Source organism: Erythrolamprus reginae, chromosome 1 (assembly GCF_031021105.1).
Source record: "Erythrolamprus reginae isolate rEryReg1 chromosome 1, rEryReg1.hap1, whole genome shotgun sequence".
NCBI lineage: Eukaryota > Metazoa > Chordata > Lepidosauria > Squamata > Dipsadidae > Erythrolamprus > Erythrolamprus reginae.
This window is the reverse complement of record NC_091950.1, coordinates 327417739-327435274: the sequence shown is the minus strand read 5'-3', so window position 1 is coordinate 327435274 and position 17536 is coordinate 327417739. Positions and strand designations below refer to the sequence as shown.

General features: G+C 40.9%; 1 protein-coding gene across 3 annotated transcripts in view; it reads right to left on the bottom strand.

Annotated features, from left to right (window-relative positions):
• Positions 1 to 17536, bottom strand: part of MAP3K4 (mitogen-activated protein kinase kinase kinase 4) — an 84163-nt gene that overhangs the window by 23576 nt on the left and 43051 nt on the right. Inside the window, exons 7-18 of one of the 3 annotated variants that reach the window (XM_070733809.1) lie at positions 17037 to 17153; positions 16292 to 16391; positions 16012 to 16095; positions 13598 to 13864; positions 12211 to 12360; positions 10874 to 11035; positions 9678 to 9811; positions 7399 to 7477; positions 7099 to 7165; positions 3551 to 3647; positions 1911 to 2027; positions 608 to 708 (exon numbers count right to left, since the gene is read on the bottom strand). In XM_070733809.1, the coding sequence (XP_070589910.1) occupies positions 608 to 708; positions 1911 to 2027; positions 3551 to 3647; positions 7099 to 7165; positions 7399 to 7477; positions 9678 to 9811; positions 10874 to 11035; positions 12211 to 12360; positions 13598 to 13864; positions 16012 to 16095; positions 16292 to 16391; positions 17037 to 17153 (1475 nt within the window). Of the gene's footprint in view, positions 1 to 607; positions 709 to 1910; positions 2028 to 3550; positions 3648 to 7086; positions 7166 to 7398; positions 7478 to 9677; positions 9812 to 10873; positions 11036 to 12210; positions 12361 to 13597; positions 13865 to 16011; positions 16096 to 16291; positions 16392 to 17036; positions 17154 to 17536 lie in introns of all 3 variants that reach the window. The other 2 variants (XM_070733807.1, XM_070733808.1) reach the window with 2 other exon arrangements.

The following is a 17536-nucleotide window of genomic DNA, read 5'->3' as shown; positions in this document are numbered from 1 at the left end:
AAGAGGATGCTCTTTGAGTGACAGGTCCCTAGTGAATGCTTTCCTTGGGAATTTTTCTTTAATGTCCCAAAGATGTTTTCTTTCAAAAGGCAACTGGACTTTCTTGTTTTGCTTGAAGATGTTTTGCTTTTCATCCAAGAAGCTTCCTCAGTTCTGACTGAATGGTGGAGAATGAAAGGATTTCTATTCATTGCAGATATTCAAGTAAGGCAAAATAAGAAAGCCCACTTGCCTATTGAAAGAAAACACCTTTGGGACAACCATGACCTTCACAACTGACAATCCCCATAGACATTTAATTTATTGTGTTACCACCAAGTTTGTAGCAGTCTTCTTTACATCAGCCCATACATATACCAGAAAGACTATCTACTAGGGAAACCTATTTCCAAATGTTCTCTTCCACCAGCTAATTAACTCTTCTATCTAATTAATAACAAACCCCCATTCTAAATGTTTTTAAAATCTGACTGTGTATTATCAAAATCTCCATATTTATATCAGAGTGAGGATACCAAACTAAAAGTTAAGCAGAAGCCTTACCAGGATATGTTAAATATATTTTAGGGGAAATAGTATTCATATACAATCATCATTATAATAGCACCTTCTCGTTCTTCTGTGGGACTTGAATGTCGGCTTAGTGATCTAAACTGTAGTTCAGCAGCAATTGAAGCTAGGCGATCATTTTCAGGAACACTGGAGCCTCTGTTTTTTTAAAAAACAAAACAAATGCAGCTGTTTTATTGATCAGGACTTTTCTGCTCTCATTTCTGAAGTGGCAAGAAACTGAAAATGCAAGTAAGAACACAGCCTTGGCTGGTTGTGTTAACCAAAGCTACCGTTTTAAAAAGCAAGATAAATGATGAGCCGGGGTGGCGCAGCAGGTAGAGTGCTGTACTGCAGGCCACTGAAGCTGACTGTAGATCTGTAGGTCAGCAGTTCAAAACTCATCACCGGCTCAAGGTTGACTCAGCCTTCCATCCTTCCGAGGTGGGTAAAATGAGGACCCGGATTGTGGGAGCAATATGCTGGCTCTGTTAAAAAGTGCTATTGCTAACATGTTGTAAGCCGCCCTGAGTCTAAGGAGAAGGGCGGCATAAAAATTAAATAAGTAAGTAAGTAAGTAAGTAAGTAAGTAAGTAAGTAAGTAAGTAAGTAAGTAAGTAAGTAAGTAAGTATAGTATATATCCATATTACCATATCTATTATCCTGAATAAAGGGCCTTAAAAAAACTAAAACCTGCTACTTTTAATGAAAAAAATACTGCTTTTAATGTTAAGAATTAATAAAACTAAATGCAACAAAGAGCCGGTATATCCCAATGTAAACATTAGTTGCAATATGTGTGATTAAAAAGATCCAATAATCTCCTAAGAAACTGGTGACTAAAATCTTGGACGTGAGCATAGGTCAGCTTTTTGAAAAAGAGTTTTAATTGACAGATACACAAACTGCAGTTTTACAAAATGGAATGGCAAAGCATTGGTTTTACTACCAGTTTGCAAGTGCATGTATACAACACCAAGTATACGTGATCCTGGTCATATCTCAAATGTGTTAATACCTATGCATTAGTGCTGGCTAATTTCATATGACTTGAATCATAGGTGGTACAACACAAATGCAGAAAGGGTAGAGAAAATGAATGGCATGCATTAAAGAGAATGAAATAATTCAAACCTTTTTGAAAAAAAACCCCTACAACTAAAACATGCATTAGCAAAAATGTAGTTGAACATGCACTTCGTAGAAATGTCTTTAAGAATTTCAAACCCTGAATGGAAACAAGTCAATCATGGGGAACACACAATGGAACCAAGAGGAACTACAGGGGTCTAAGTGCATACATGATTTGTATGAGTGGCATGAGCAAGCATGAGTCTGCTACACTGGGAAGTGGAGCTACCTGAGGTCATTTGCACTGCTGACGGGTTTTGGCTGAGTTGAGTCACTCCCAACAGGAGTGGGGCGACTGAAAGCAGGGCTGCAATGGTTCCGTACATCACATGGGATATTCCTTGTGCTGCAGTGAGAAGAAAAGCTTCAGGGGAAAAAAAAAAAAGCTCTGGCTCCCACTTTAAAATGGATTTTTTTTTTTTTTTAAAGAGATGATTCAAAACAGCAGCCTGGAAACCAAAATCTTGTAAAAAGTTATAAAGGTTTGCTTCTAACCCACGAGAAAGATTTCTGAACATGAAGTGCTGAAGGCAAAATTAAAAAGGAAGAAGGAAGGAAGGAAGGAAGGAAGGAAGGAAAGAAAGAAAGAAAGGAAAGAAAGAAAGAAAGAAAGAAAGAAAGAAAGAAAGAAAAGGTAACGAAGATCACAGGCCACTTCAGAAAGTTCACTTGGGGATTTAATTTATGGGTGGGTAATTCAACTAACAACAAGAAAACAAGGTTCTTATGTAGTTGCATTCAACTAAGTTTCATTAACAACAATACATGGAAGCTGCCATGTCATAGACAAATTCACACATGTTTATTTTTTAAGAAACGGAAGATAATGTGATACCACCAAAGCTTATCTTCTGCATCTCAGTTCCTTGGCAATCTTTTAAAAGTGGGCATTTTAGTACATTTGAGTAAAGAGCATAAGAGGTGTGTTCTCTTGGCCTCATTAAGTCTAGGCTGATCTGAGGGACAGCCTTCTTTTCTTAATCGCATCAAGGCTGAGCATTCATAAAGGAAGGAAAGACGGCTGAAGTAATGGTAGCAGAAAGCTATGTCATGTTTAGGAGTAGAAAAGGGAAGAATTGCTTCCTTCTGATTGCCTTACCAGGGAGAAACAAAAAAAAAAGCAACAATATAAAGTGTTCTTTAATTTAAAAATCAGCACAGGGGGAGGAAGAATTAAATTACTTATCAGCTTTTCATTCAGCAATGTCAAAGGTGCAATTGCTGCACACACTACACAGAAAGAACAGGTCCTTACCAAGGTTGGAGAGGAAGTTGTGTTTTTACCCCAGGAGTGCAAAGACTGTGCTTCGACGTAGAAAGGGAGTAAGGATATAGGTAGTGGATAATATTGCTGCAACTGCTTCATTTCTGTATTCCGCCGCACGAATCCCAGCGACCGGTTAGGTCCCACAGAGTCGGCCTTCTTCGGGTCCCGTCGACTAAACAATGTCGTGTGGCGGGACCCAGGGGAAGAGCCTTCTCTGTGGGGGGCCCGACCCTCTGGAACCAGCTCCCCCCTGAGATTAGGATTGCCCCCACCCTCCCTGCCTTTCATAAACTCCTTAAGACCCACCTCTGCCGTCAGGCATGGGGGAACTCAAACATCTCCCCCTTGCCCATGTTGTTTTGCCGTTGATTGATTGACTGTGTGCCTGTTTTTTATATATACTGGGATTGTTTTATGAAATTACTAATTTTAAATTGTAATTAGATTGGTGGGCATTGGATTTGTTATTATGTACTGGTTTTTTTAATATTATTATTGTTGTGAGCCGCCCCGAGTTTGCGGAGAGGGGCGGTATATAAATCCAATAAATCTAATCTAATCTAATCTAAGTTAATAAAAGTTTGGAATAAGCTTCTACATACCTGAACCCTTCAGGTGTTGGGATGATGAGGTGAGGATTTGGGGGGTCACTATGGCATCGAGGTACTTTCACAGGGCGAGGGCTATTCCGATGAATAGCTGCAAGCAAAAAGAGAAGAACCCTTGTGTGGGAACAGGGAGCATCACATTGCACCTTAAATCGTTGAATTGTAATAATTTTTGTCAAAAATGAGAGAATGCACTGGAATTCACTGATTTTATAACCATTTTTAAGCAGTTCATGGTTTTGTCTTCAAACGTGTCTACCAAACTACTAAAATGAACTTTAATAGACCAGCCAGCTCAAAAGAAATAGGCTAGTAAACTGAGCAGCAAAACCAGAGTGATTTACGTTGAAGTCATTCGGCACTAAAATTCACCAAAAAAGAATAAGCAGGTAAACGTAAAAAGTTACCTAAGTCATAAACCAATTCTAACCTTGATGAGTTGGTTAATATGCCTTCAGGACTACAAAGACATAACCAAGAAGTCTTTTAGGCAACAATCCAGAAGTGGTTTGCATACATGGTTACAAGCCCAGACAAGATGGGCCAGCTGCTGCTACCTGCTATTTAACTGGCTGGTAGGCATAATTTTCACAATTAACCCGGATTGGTTTGAACAGACTCACTTTTCAGGCCCATCTTTGATGAACAAATGCATTTTAATACTACAGATAATCCTCACGGGACTGACAATTCAATCATTCAGCAAAGCGGTGGCTAAGTAAAACCATGGCTGTGCTTATGATCTTAATTCAGCTTTTCTTTGCCTTTACAAGTGTCGTAAATGGAAGGATTGGTGATAAAGTTGCCTTTTTCATCACTTTTAAACAGTTGCTAAACGAGAACTACTTGTAATGGAGTAGTTCTTTTCTATAGCCATATAGACACTGCCGTGTTGTCATGTTTCAACATAAGCAGCTCATTTCCTTCAGAGAAAGCTACACCAGGTTGAGAAATGCACACTGCAGTCTGCAGATGAGATCCCAGGTTTAACCCTACAGGCTTGTATCCCAATGAAATCAATCAGCAGAATGGTATCATTCTTTTTCCCCTCCTTGTCAGGAGAATGATGGGTAGTTTGCCAGTCTGTTGGAATGTTGTAATAGACAGTCACCGGGTCATACTTAGAGTTTGTAAGGCATAAAGTACACAACTCAAAATTAAGGAATCTCAGATAGGATCCTGTGAAAGAAATGCATAGAGGTAGCGAAATATCTAGTTTTTGGTACTTGCAATGACAACTGTAAGAAAACATTCTAGTCCAGTGTGGTGAACCTATGGCACGTGTTCCATGGGTGGCACTCGGAGCCATATCTGAGAGCACACGAGATGTTGCCCTATGTCAGCTCCAGCACACATACACGCTCTGGCCAGCTGATTTTTGGCCTTCTTTTTGGCTGTTTTTGCTCTCCCCATGGGAAAAACAGTCCAACAGGCCAAGTGGAAGTTCATTTGTGTGCATCACCTCCAGCCTCCTTTTCACTGTCAGAGGTCTTCAGGAACTGCGTCGGCTTTGGACAGTTTCAACCAGGCCTCAGACACCTCAGCCCATTTCTTCTGCAGCCAGCAAGGCTTTCATGGACGCCTCTGCAGCCGATGACAGAGCTACAGATCGATCCGAAGCTCTGTTATCAGCTGCTCGATCCGAAGCTCTGCTATTAGCTGCAGAAGTCTTCAGGAAGCCTTTCCGGCTGCAGAAGAAATGAGACGAGGCCTGGCTGCAACTATCTGAAGGTAGGCAAGAGGGCAACTCCACTTCCTTTCGTTTCGGAACTTCCAATTGGCCTGTTGGGCCATTTTTCGTCATCCCCCGGCTTCAGGAGGCTTTGCTGAACCCTGGGGAGAGTGAAAAATGGCCCAATGGGCCTATGGCAAGTCAGGAGGCTTCAGTGAGACCTCTGCACATGCATAGGTGGGGGTAACAGAGGGAGCTGTGCGCATGCACAGGGCATTGCATTATCGATGTGGGCACGCTTGCGCACAGTCACATGCATGCGCAGTCTTTTGGCACCTGAAAAAGGTTTGCCATCACTGTTCTAGTCTGTTCCCTTTGACTACAAATGCCTTAAGGCGAATAGGAGACGGCAATAATGTGCCCACTGGCGGAAGCCTTTGAAGCGGATCCAAAAACTTCAATCAGTAGAAAAATACAGCAGCTAAGCCAGGAACTGTGAGGAGTTATCCAAAACATGCAACTCCATTGTTATCCACTGGGCCTTTAGTTTCAGAGCTCATCGTAAAAACTAATCATTACCATTAGAGCTTTCAACTATTTGGGGTCAGGATTCCTAAAATGCCACTCCCTCCCATGTGAAGCTGCTCATTCTTTGAGATCATCTGGAAAGACCCAGCTGCATATCCTGATATCCAAGACTCATTTGACAGGAATGCGCAAGAGGGCCTTTCTCAGTTGCTATGTCTGGAATGTCTGTTCCTTGGAAAAGCAACATGGCTCCCTGCCTAATGTCATTCTAATAACATCTCTATTTCAGAAAAAACTCTGTCTAGTTAGATACTTGTTTTGAGCCTTTGCCATTTTGGTCTTCTCTTTCTTGCTTCTATTTTAAAATATATTATCTGGGACTTCTCATAGGAAAGCAACTTAGAACTAAGGAGAAATTTCCTGACAGTTAGAATAATTCATCAGTGGAACAGCTTGCCTGCAGAAATTGTGAATGCTCCAACACTGGAGGTTTTTAAGAGGAGTCTTCGGAGAGGGGCGGCATACAAGTCGAATAAATAATAATAATAATAAATAATAAAGATGTTGGATAACCATTTGTCTAAAGTGGTGTAGGGCTTCCTTTAAAGCCCTACATGGCATTGGACCAGAGTACCTCCGAAACCGCCTGCTACCGCACGAATCCCAGTGGCCAATAAGGTCCCACAGAGTTGGCCTTCTCTGGGTTCTGTCGACTAAACAATGTCGTCTGGCGGGCCCCAGGGGAAGAGCCTTCTCTGTGGCGGCCCCGGCCCTCTGGAATCAACTCCCCCCGGAGATTAGAACTGCTCCCACCCTCCTTGTCTTCCATAAACTACTTAAGACCCACCTATACCGCCAGGCATGGGGGATTTGAGACACCTTTCCCCCAGGCTTATTATAATTTATGTTTGGTATGTATGTGCTGTTTGGTTTTTAATTATGATAGGGTTTTTAGTTTTTTTTAATATTAGATTTGTGCCAGTATAATATTGTTTTTAGCATTGTTGTGAGCCGCCCCGAGTCTTCGGAGAGGGGCGGCATACAAATCTAATAAATAATAATAATAATAATAATAATAATTATTATTATTATTATTATTATTATTATTATTATTATTCCTGCCTAAGCAGGGGGTTGGACTAGAAGACCTCCAAGGCCCCTTCCAACTCTGTTATTCTATTCATATTTAAAAGTTGCTAAGGTTGTTATCATTCTTGTAACTGTGACTAAATAAGTGTTTATTTAATTTCCAAATAACTTAGATCATATTCCATTTCTATAAGCCATTAGCTTCAAAATTCCATAGAAGAGACTACAACTGCTGCCTTACCAAGGTACAAACCTGTAACAGGACTATGAGGCTTTCCAATAACATGGCCAATACATTCATTCATCAATGACTGCAAACTCTGGGTGGGAAAACACAGGGAAAAAAAACATTGAAAATTATACTGCTGTATCTTCAAATCACGAGAAATGAATAGATTGGGAACCCATTATGTTAACTTAATGTAAATTAAATCATTAATTAAATAAATTAGGATAAACTATTCAAATCCTTTTTTTAGTAGGACAGCTACTGGTTTCATATATAGTTGGCAATGTTTATCCATTTGAAATGTATGATTAATTAACAGCATACCAAGAAATCATCTTCAGGCAGAGCAGAAATAAAGGCTGGTTCAATGGCTTGAAGAAAATCAAACCCCTGTGTTGCCCACCTGTTCAACAGAAAGAAATTACGGGTTGATGTTTAAACCAAAAATTCTATTTACTAAGAACACAGATAATCTTCAACTTTTGGCACAACTGGGACTGGAATTTTGGTCATTATTGCGGTCATAAGTCTAGCTATTCATATGATCAGACCAGAATTTTTGGGTTTTTTTGTACTGATTTTACAAATCAGTTGTACATCTGAATCGCATGGTCATTAAGCAAATGACATGGTCGCTAGGGAAATCACATGTCATTAAATGAACCCTCGAAAGCCAGCAAATTACATGACTGTAGGGCACTGAAACCAGTCAAAAATTGAATTGGTTGAAAAACCTCTGAAATATGCTCATGCCAGTGTAAAGCATTTATTCCAAAGCCATCATAACTTTGAATGATCCTTAAGCAACCAGTTATAAGTTGAGGACCAGCCATAATAATTCTCTGTTATACTAAGTCTGGCCTTTCAAGTATTTATAACTTAAGTAATATGATTAATTCAAGGTTACATACTTAAAGCTACTTTAAAACTATTAATCAGAACAGTGCAGTAATCTCTACATGTTTAGTTAATGATGCTTTTGAAAAAGAAGTCAGGTGACCCCTCAAGTTTTTCTAAGGATGTTTTTTTTAGATGAAAAATAAAATTCAGCAAAAATCATTTAAACCCCCTCCAAATGAATTGGGGGAAACTGCTGAATTTGGACTGAGAAAACCAAGAACCAGAATAGAGCTCAATCATGAAAACACGGTGGGCCTTGGATGTCAGTCAATTTGGCATTTTTGCTTAAAATATATTGAGTTATTCATGTCTCGATCACCTCCTGGCAGGAGCACTAAAATCTGCTTTATGTGGGGCTGCCCTGGAAAAGCATTTGGAAGCAGCAAACGGTATATGTGGCAGCCTTAGCAGTGGTGGGTATATCCCATTTATGCTCAGGTGACCTTGCTGTTTGGTAAGCAGCACTCACCAGTTGCCAGTAGGCTTCTGGCTACAATTCAAAGGTGTTGACATGACCTTTGGATCCCCCACATGACATTGAACGGGTTACCTGTGGGAATACCCCCCCACCTCCAGGTTCATCTGCCCATCCAATCAGGCCAAATACAAAATGCGACCTGATGGGATTTTGGAAGGTGGCATTTTGGCTTTCTACCTCCATGCAACTCTACCCCAGAGAGATTTGATTTGCTCATTCTGTCCTTGTTTTCAAGAGAGCAACTTATACCTAGGTATCAGTAGCAGGTTGCAGCCGGTAGGAAAAATGGAGCTATGCGTCAGCTCCGCGTACATGACGCATGCGCCCGTGGGAGATTTGGCTTTTGCTCATGCGCAGGAAGCCAAATCTCATGCAAGAATGCTCCCACGTGTGAGTTTTCGCCACGTTTTGGTGTTTTTCTTCTTCTGCAAATTGGCAAAATCTCATATGCGTGAACGTCCTCATGTTCGCGCATGTGCAAAGGCCAAATCTCATGTGGGCGCATGCACACCCGTTTCAGGAAAGCACAGCTGTGCATGCAGCTGTTCCGGTAGCGGGGGCAATGGGGAACCCTTGCCTGCTAGGTATTTCATACAAGAAGGAGGAAGCATGCAGTGAGAAATTGGCAGGTCCATAATGTTGTGCATTTTTTTTGACATGTTTGTTATTAATTTTGCTTGTTTTGTATGTCAACTTATTCATTATTTTCCAACGTTATTGTAATCTATGGAGTAATTGAAATTGTTAGCCACTTTGGGAATAGGCAGAATACAAAGCAAGCAAGCAAAATATATTCTTTATCCCATGTAAGGTTTTGAATGGCTTGGAACAAATTGTTGTAGACGGAAACCACAATCTAGATCAGACAAGGAGATACTGATATCTATTCTTCTTCCTCCAGACTTATTAGCCCTACCCAATAAATTCCACAATATCTCCAGTCAAAACAATCATTTCTTAAAATAAATATATTAGAAAGGAAGTACTGTCACTTCCCACAGAATTCATGAAGTTCAAGTCTACTCTTAGCTGAGAGAATAGTGACTACATTCTAAACTGCAGTAATTATTTAACGCATGGGTAGTGCATTAATTGTTATTCAATAATTTAATCAACAATAATTAAATCAATTGCTACAGCAATTCTCTTCTGTGTTTAAGATACACACTTCACAGAAATGAAAGGGAGAGAGATAACATTTTAAAAGCATCAACATTGTCATTACCTGGGTCTGGTGCCTCGTCCACTCTCACATTTAGTGAGAACATAATTCATCCATTTTCTTGCAAAACTGATATACTGGTCTCCTATTTTCTGTCTGAATTCTCCAGACATTAGTCGGATGACTTCTTTGTGATACTGAAATAGATTTAAATGATCAGTCCGGATAATGAGCATACAATGGTTAGAATAGGTTAATGGTGCAACTAAAGAGCAATCAGGCCCAAATTATCCTACTTTGAACACATTATCCAAAGATCTAGCTCTTTGGAAAATTCTAGAAAAGTTGGAAAGAAAGAGAAGAAAATACTGTGTTCAGTTCTGGAGACCTCACCTACAAAAAGATATTGACAAAATTGAACGGGTCCAAAGACGGGCTACAAGAATGGTGGAAGATCTTAAGCATAAAACCCATCAGGAAAGACTTAATGAACTTAATCTGTATAGTCTGGAGGACAGAAGGAAAAGGGGGGACATGATCGAAACATTTAAATATATTAAAGGGTTAAATAAGGTTCAGGAGGGAAGTGTTTTTAATAGGAAAGTGAACACAAGAACAAGGGGACACAATCTGAAGTTAGTTGGGGGAAAGATCAAAAGCAACATGAGAAAATATTATTTTACTGAAACAGTAGTAGATCCTTGGAACAAACTTCCAGCAGACGTGGTTGGTAACTCCACAGTAACTGAATTTAAACATGCCTGGGATAAACATATATTCATTGTAAGATAAAATACAGGAAATAGTATAAGGGCAGACTAGATGGACCATGAGGTCTTTTTCTGCCGTCAGTCTTCTATGTTTCTATAGTGACCAGCAGCAAGATGGATTAACTCGGTTATAACAGGGATAGGTGCACTTTGGGAGGTACCTTGCTCTGAAGACAGAAGAAGACCTGGCATCTTCCAGGAGGAAAGAAGAGATTGGGAGCAGCATCCAGATGTGGTTAGGACATACCTCCCCCTCCCTCCTTTTTTTTTGTCCTGAAAGAACTCTCATCCTGCTACCCAGAACTGATCTAACTGAGATAAGATGTAACTGCAAACGTTTTATATGCCTGGATCTTACTACAAAAATTAAGGACTATTGGGATTGTTCAGGAGTGTGCAGTTATCTATAAATAGCTATAAATAGGTTGAGGTGAAGTAAAAGTTTAGGGGTTTTTTCTGAAAAGCAAAAGAAATTTCTCTTGGACCTACCTCAAAGCCGAAGTTGTAACACTGAATCATGGCTTCTCTATAATATTGCTGTAGGGTGGCAGATTCCGATTCATCAAGTTCAGCGTCAAATTCGGAAGTGAACATATGATCAACTCTATCGATTGCGCTGCTGATCTTATGGCACAGGTGCAAAGCATCACTCTGGAAAATACAGAAAAAAGCTCTGCTGATACGTTTGCGATGTAAAGACACATAATTCCACTGGAATTTACATAAACATAACAATACTAATAAACATAAATGCCTTTCCCCTTTAGATCATTAATTTAGAATTGAGAGGTAGCATTGCAATCCTATGAAGGTAGACTTCAACTTACAGCCAGTTATTTAACAACTGTTCAGAGTTACTACAGGAAAGGGTGCTTTACAATCAATAAAGTACTTCTGGCCATTGTAAAATGTCATTCTGCTTTTCTGCATCATATTTACGATTGGTTGTAGTGTCCTGCACTCACTCAATTTGCCAGTTTCTGGCCCCCCAAAAATGCCCATTTAGGAGGATGGGTTGACACGACTGATTTGAACCTATGCCCATGTTGTTTACTTAACAACCGCTGTAAAATGCTTATAAAATTAGGTGCCTCAACTTCTCACTGTCATGACTTTCTTTCTTTCCTTCCTTCCTTCCTTATTTATTTATTTAACTCCTATGCTGCCCAATCTCGAAATTAATGGAATTACTGTTGAACTGTGAAAAAATATATTAACCACTAAAAAAAATCTCAATAATATGGCATCTATTCTTTTGGCAGATACATCAGACTATGAATTGCGGACATGAAAACTTTTATGTCTCTTACACACACTTCATAATTATATTTATGTATATTTTCAGTCATGTTAGGAATATGCTGATAAATCCTCGAAGATACATATAGAGTTGTTTTTTTAAAAAAAACAAGATTCTGTTTCCACTTCCTATTATACAGCACGTATTCAAATGTTTTAAATATGCATCAAAATAGAGACAGTTCTGCTGCCTAACATATAGTATGTCACGTATTTGCAAATCCCTAATCCAAATTCATAAGCTTTCAACAGTTCTAGACAATTTATAAAATTACAAATATCAATCTGTAAAACTGCAGGGCAAATATTCCCTTACTGACTTTCTATGGAAAGTAGACTTGAGTGGTTTATTACATATTTTAAAATGATAAATGAATTAGAACAAATAGCCGACACCAAGAGAAGGCAACTATGATCCCTTTACCAACCCCTGTGGACCTCAACTCTGGAATTCTGGAAGCTGAAGTCCACAGGTTTTAAAAGGGCCATAGCTGGCCTAGGAGATAATGAATTAGAAAGAGCTATACCTTCAACTGTTGCAAAGCTTTGGCTATTAGTGGTTGGCTGGAAGTTTGCTCCTGCTGCAAAGAGACCAATCCTTCAAGTAACTGCTGAAAGGCTTTTCTCTGGTTCACAAGATAAACCGGTTGCATTACCACAAGGAGGAGGTTGTCAACCTAGAACAAAAGGGAACACAGTGTTGCTGAAAACAGAATTCAAATTATTTGATGCACTCTAAATATTCCAAGGACGGAACTTTTCTTCCCAGAAAATTAATCAACGTAGTGGAGAATCAGTTACAGATTTGGATTTACTAAAGACTTCTCTCATTAAGATCAATTAAGTAACAATTTTATAAATAGAGGCAGGTTTCTGTGCATAGGGCTTGTCCAAATATTTACTGGAAGTTGCTAATAGAGGAATGAGAATCTTTTGTGCTTAAAAAAAAATTCCATTTGTCAAAAGGCCATCATTCTCAATGGAATTTTAATTACACTTCGGTGTGTTATTTCTTGAAGACATTAAAGAAGATGAAAGGCTTGTTTACAACATGAACATGTTGCCCAACTTTTATTTGTGCCTTCAGATCGCGATTGTCAGGGACCGCCTTCTGCTGCATGAATCCCAGCGACCAGTTAGGTCCCACAGAGTGGATCTTCTCCGGGTCCCGTCAACTAAGCAATGTCGCCTGGCGGGACCCAGGGGAAGAGCCTTCTCTGTGGCGGCCCCAGCCCTCTGGAACCAACTCCCCCCAGAGATTAGAACTGCCCCCACCCTCCTTGCCTTTCGTAAACAACTTAAAACCCACCTCTGCCGCCAGGCATGGGGGAATTGAGATCCTCTTTCCCCCTAGGCCTTTACAATTCTATGCATGGTATGTATGTATGTATGTATGTTTGGTTTTTATATTAATTGATTTTTAATCATCAATACCAAATTACTATTGTACACTGTTTTATTGTCGCTGTTAGCCGCCCCGAGTCTCTGGAGAGGGGCGGCATACAAATCCAATAAATAAATAAATAAACTGCCCTAGACAAATCCCTGCAGATTTATAGCCAATGTTTGCTGTGACTTCTTTTCTAGGAGTGAAGAATGTGTGGTTGGCCCAAAGACACCCAGCTGGCTTTGAGCCAAAGGTAGGACTAGGATTCATTGTCTCCTGATTTCTAGCCAAGCACCATTAACCATTAGATCAGACCAGCTTGAGAACCTAACAAGGGAAACACACATTATTAAAATACCTGGGATCTTATGGTAGTAATATTTCAGATATAATTTAGAACAGGAATCTGGCTGAGGAATTCTGGGAGTTGAAGTCCACAATTCCTGCAGTTCCCAAGATTGGAGACCCCTGAGCTAGAACACATTAAGCATCACCCAGCATTTGAGTCTAACACAGAAAGACTTTACCTGCATACTTCTCAGTGTATCAATAGTTTCCACTTGAGGAACTATTTTGATTGGCTGGCCTTCCCAAGCACTCCAGCTATCATCAATTTCTTGGTCTTTTTCACTGTATTTTGTCATGAGTAAAAAGGATTCCCCTGTGACCTCATCAGAATCTTTCGAGCAATCCTTTCCAGCAGCTGCATTAAGCAACTGCAAGATAAGAGATTTTTCCTGTGCAAAATTATCTGGCACGAAGATTTGTAAATTTTCAAGCCCAGGAATTTGTACCTGTAAAACAAATCAATGGTTGAACTAGTTAACAAGAAGATCCATATCCCATATTCATAATTTTTTCTGTTTGGTGGAGGCAAAACAAATATATTATCTATGCAAAATAAAACAGGCTTGTAACTACTATACTCCCCCACCCCCGTCCCAAAAGACAGCTTTTGGATCTTTGATGTACAAAAAGGTTTGGGGGACATAATCATGGGAGTTCCTCTAAACTGGGACAATTCTAGTTGCAAAAAAATGTTTATATCATAAGCTAGTTGCTAGCAATGAACCTTTAAGTACAGTAATACCTCGTCATACAAACTTTTTGAGATTTTTTTGCCTCTTCTTCCAAACTATTTTCACCTTACAAACCCAAGCCTCCGCCACTGGGATGCCCCACTTCTGGACTTCTGTTGCCAGTGAAGCACCCGTTTTTGCGCTGCTGGGATTCCCCTGAGGCTCCCCTCCATGGGAAACACCACGTCTGCACTTCTGTATTTTTGCGATGCTGCATGGGAATCCCAGCAGTGCAAAAACAGGCGCTTCGGCTGGCAAAAGGGGAGAGTTTTGGGCTTGCACGCATTAATCGCTTTTCCATTGATTCCTATGGGAAACATTGTTTCGTCTTACAAACTTTTCACCTTACAAACCTCGCCCCGGAACCAATTAAGTTCGTAAGATGAGGTATCACTGTATTTAGAAACAACAGATATTTGTCTTCCCATGTAGTATATTTAAGCCAGTGTTTCCCAACCTTTTTTGAGCCGCGGCACATTATTCATATTTTCAAAATTCTGGGGAACACTGAGGGGGGGGGGGGGGGGGCTAAAGAAAAGTTTGGACAAAAAAAAATCTCTTCCTCCATTTCACTCTATTTCTCCCTCCCTCTCTCTCTCTCTCTTCCTTCCTTCCCTTCTTTCTCTTTCTCCATCCCTCTTTCTTTCTTACTCTCTTTTTTGCTCTCTTTCTCTCTCCCTCCTTCCCTCCCTCTATGTCTTTCCCTCTCCCTCTTTCCCCCCTCTCTTTCTCTCTCTCTCTTGGTTACTTTCCCTCTCTTTCTCTTGCTTTCTTTCTCTCTCATTCTCTCTCCCCTCCTTTTTCTCTCTTTCTCTTTCTCTCTCGTTCACCACGCCAGCAACAGAGAGAAAAAGAAAGAGAGAGAGAGAGACGGAGAGAGAATGGAGGGCGCCGTTGTCTTCGCCTCCGCCCGCCGGCTCTGCAGCTAAGAGGCAGCAGCCATCAGCCCCCTCGCCCTCCCAGACGTCCCCAGCGCCCGGCCACGCGCTGCCTCCCGTTAGCCCAGCCGACTTTTCCCTGCTGCCGTTTTCTCTTCATGGCGCAAAGCCACACAATCCCAGACTCCCGGATCGCTCGCTTCTCCGGTCAGCAAAGCCATCTGCCCAGGAAAGCGTCGCGCCGGGGAGCCGGCTTGCTGGCCGGAGAAGCGAGCGATCCGGGAGTCCGGGACTGTGTGGCTTTGCGCCATGAAGAGAAAACGGCAGCAGGGAAAAGTCGGCCGGGCTAACGGGAGGAGGTGCATGGCCGGGTGCTGGGGACGTCTGGGAGGGCGAGGGGGTTGATGGTTGCTGCCTCTTAGTTGCAGAGCCTGCGGGCGGAGGCGAAGACAACGGCGCCCTCCATTCTCTCTCTGGCGGCGGAGGAGAGGGGGCAGATCGCGCCCCAAGACAGGAGGCGGCGGTGGCGAGTGGGCGGATCGGGCGGGCAATGGGGCAGGGCAGAGAAGCCAGGGGCGCGTTTGGCCGGAGGCACCGTGGGGAGGCAGGGGCGGCCGCGGCTCCCTTTACTCCTACTGCTGCACCTCCCCACCCCTGCCTCCTTTTTCCCGCCTTCCTTCTTTGGGGCCCAGCAGGAGAGTGCCAGAAACAGCTGCATCGGGCAGCAGCCGGGGGACAGCTGCGAGTGGGAGCTCCAGGTCGGAGGCACTGGCGGTCTGACACTGGCAGCGCCCCGCCCAACTGGAGCTTCCAAAGACTTCCCGGCACACCTGGCCGTGTCTCGCGGCACACTAGTGTGCCGCGGCACACCGGTTGGGAAACGCTGATTTAAGCTACCATCTCATATGTCTGAATTTCTGAATAAGCTCAAGGCCTCCTTCCACTAATATTTCCTTACTATAAAGCTTCTGGACTGATTTTTACCTTTGTGTACTGCTGTGCTTTCAAAGCAGCAAGAAACTCCCTCACAGAGGCAGATAATGTGAACGCTGCTGCTATTTCAAGATCCTACAAATATGGAGAGAAATATACATTTTGTTACAAATGAATGGCTTAGCATATAATAAGCAATATATAAGTTCTTTGGGAGTTGGGCAGCATATAAATTAAAATAAATAAATGATAGATAGATAGATAGATAGATAGATAGATAGATAGATAGATAGATAGATAGATGCAACTGGATTTGTTCTATTTTGTTTACCTTTCTTAATCTCTTGGCAAAGCCAAGAGCTTTCGATGCTCTCTCTCTAGCTTCATGAAATAGCTCTTTCAATGCCCGACTGGTTTCTATAACAGACCTCCTACAAAAATCAAACAAAATGCATTCACAATACTTTCATATCAATATTCCTATTTGGAAAAGAATATGTACTGTAAGTAGATCAGAAGGCAAACATGTGCAAACAAAAAACTAAAAATACAATATATTTTATTCACAGGCAGTCCTTGTTAGTGATCACAACTGGGACTGGCAACACACTCATGAAGCAAAATAATCATCAGGTAAACAGCAAATGTGCTTATGATCTTAATTCAGCTTTCCTTTGCTTTACAGTCTCAAAAGGTTGCAGATGTAAAGAATAATTGTAAAATTACTTTAGATCATTGACATATTAGCAGTCATTAAATCAGGCAGTTGCTAAACAAAGATTAACTCTATTGATTATACCTATTGATATCGCTGCCAATCTCAAAATTATGACTCTAGGGGGCACGCATAGAATTATAACCAAACACAACAGCAATTTAAAATGAAATCATATCAGCTGAGGTTGAACTTAACTAGAATCACTGAAAGCACAATATCCCAACGATGTTTTTACCTATTATCTAGGTGTGCTGCACAAAAATTGTTCTGCGTGTCTTGACTATATATTTCATTAACTCTAATCTGTACTAACAATGGTGCTTTATTCATATATGAACTTTTTTCCAAGGAGGAATACCTGATTTCATCTGAAGCAGCACTGTCATCTGCACTAGCCCAAAATTCATTACAGCTCTCTTGTAAGCCAGAGTCCAGAAAGATTCCTGTAGATTTTAATAGTATTCCTGCAATGTCACTACAACAAAAACAAAACAGTCACTTCCGAGAAAGTTAAGCATCAAAAAAAGTTTCTTTCCTGGAACTATAATAAAGAAACACTGGCCCTCCAATCATTGCTCACTGCAAAACCTAACATTTCTCAAACCAGATTGACTCAGGCTCTGGAAACTATGGTTCTGCAAAGCCATGCTCTGCATCTCTGCACTACAAGGCAATGCAGTAATTCAGATATAAGCATATGATATTTAAATTCCTCCCATCTTATTTTTTATTCATCTTATGGGGGGGGGGTAGTATGAACTTTAAAAAAGAGTGAACAGGAGAGTAAAAGCTAAATTAAAGATACATTTATAAAAAAATGAATATCCCTTTTTCATTTACTTACATAAAATGTAAATA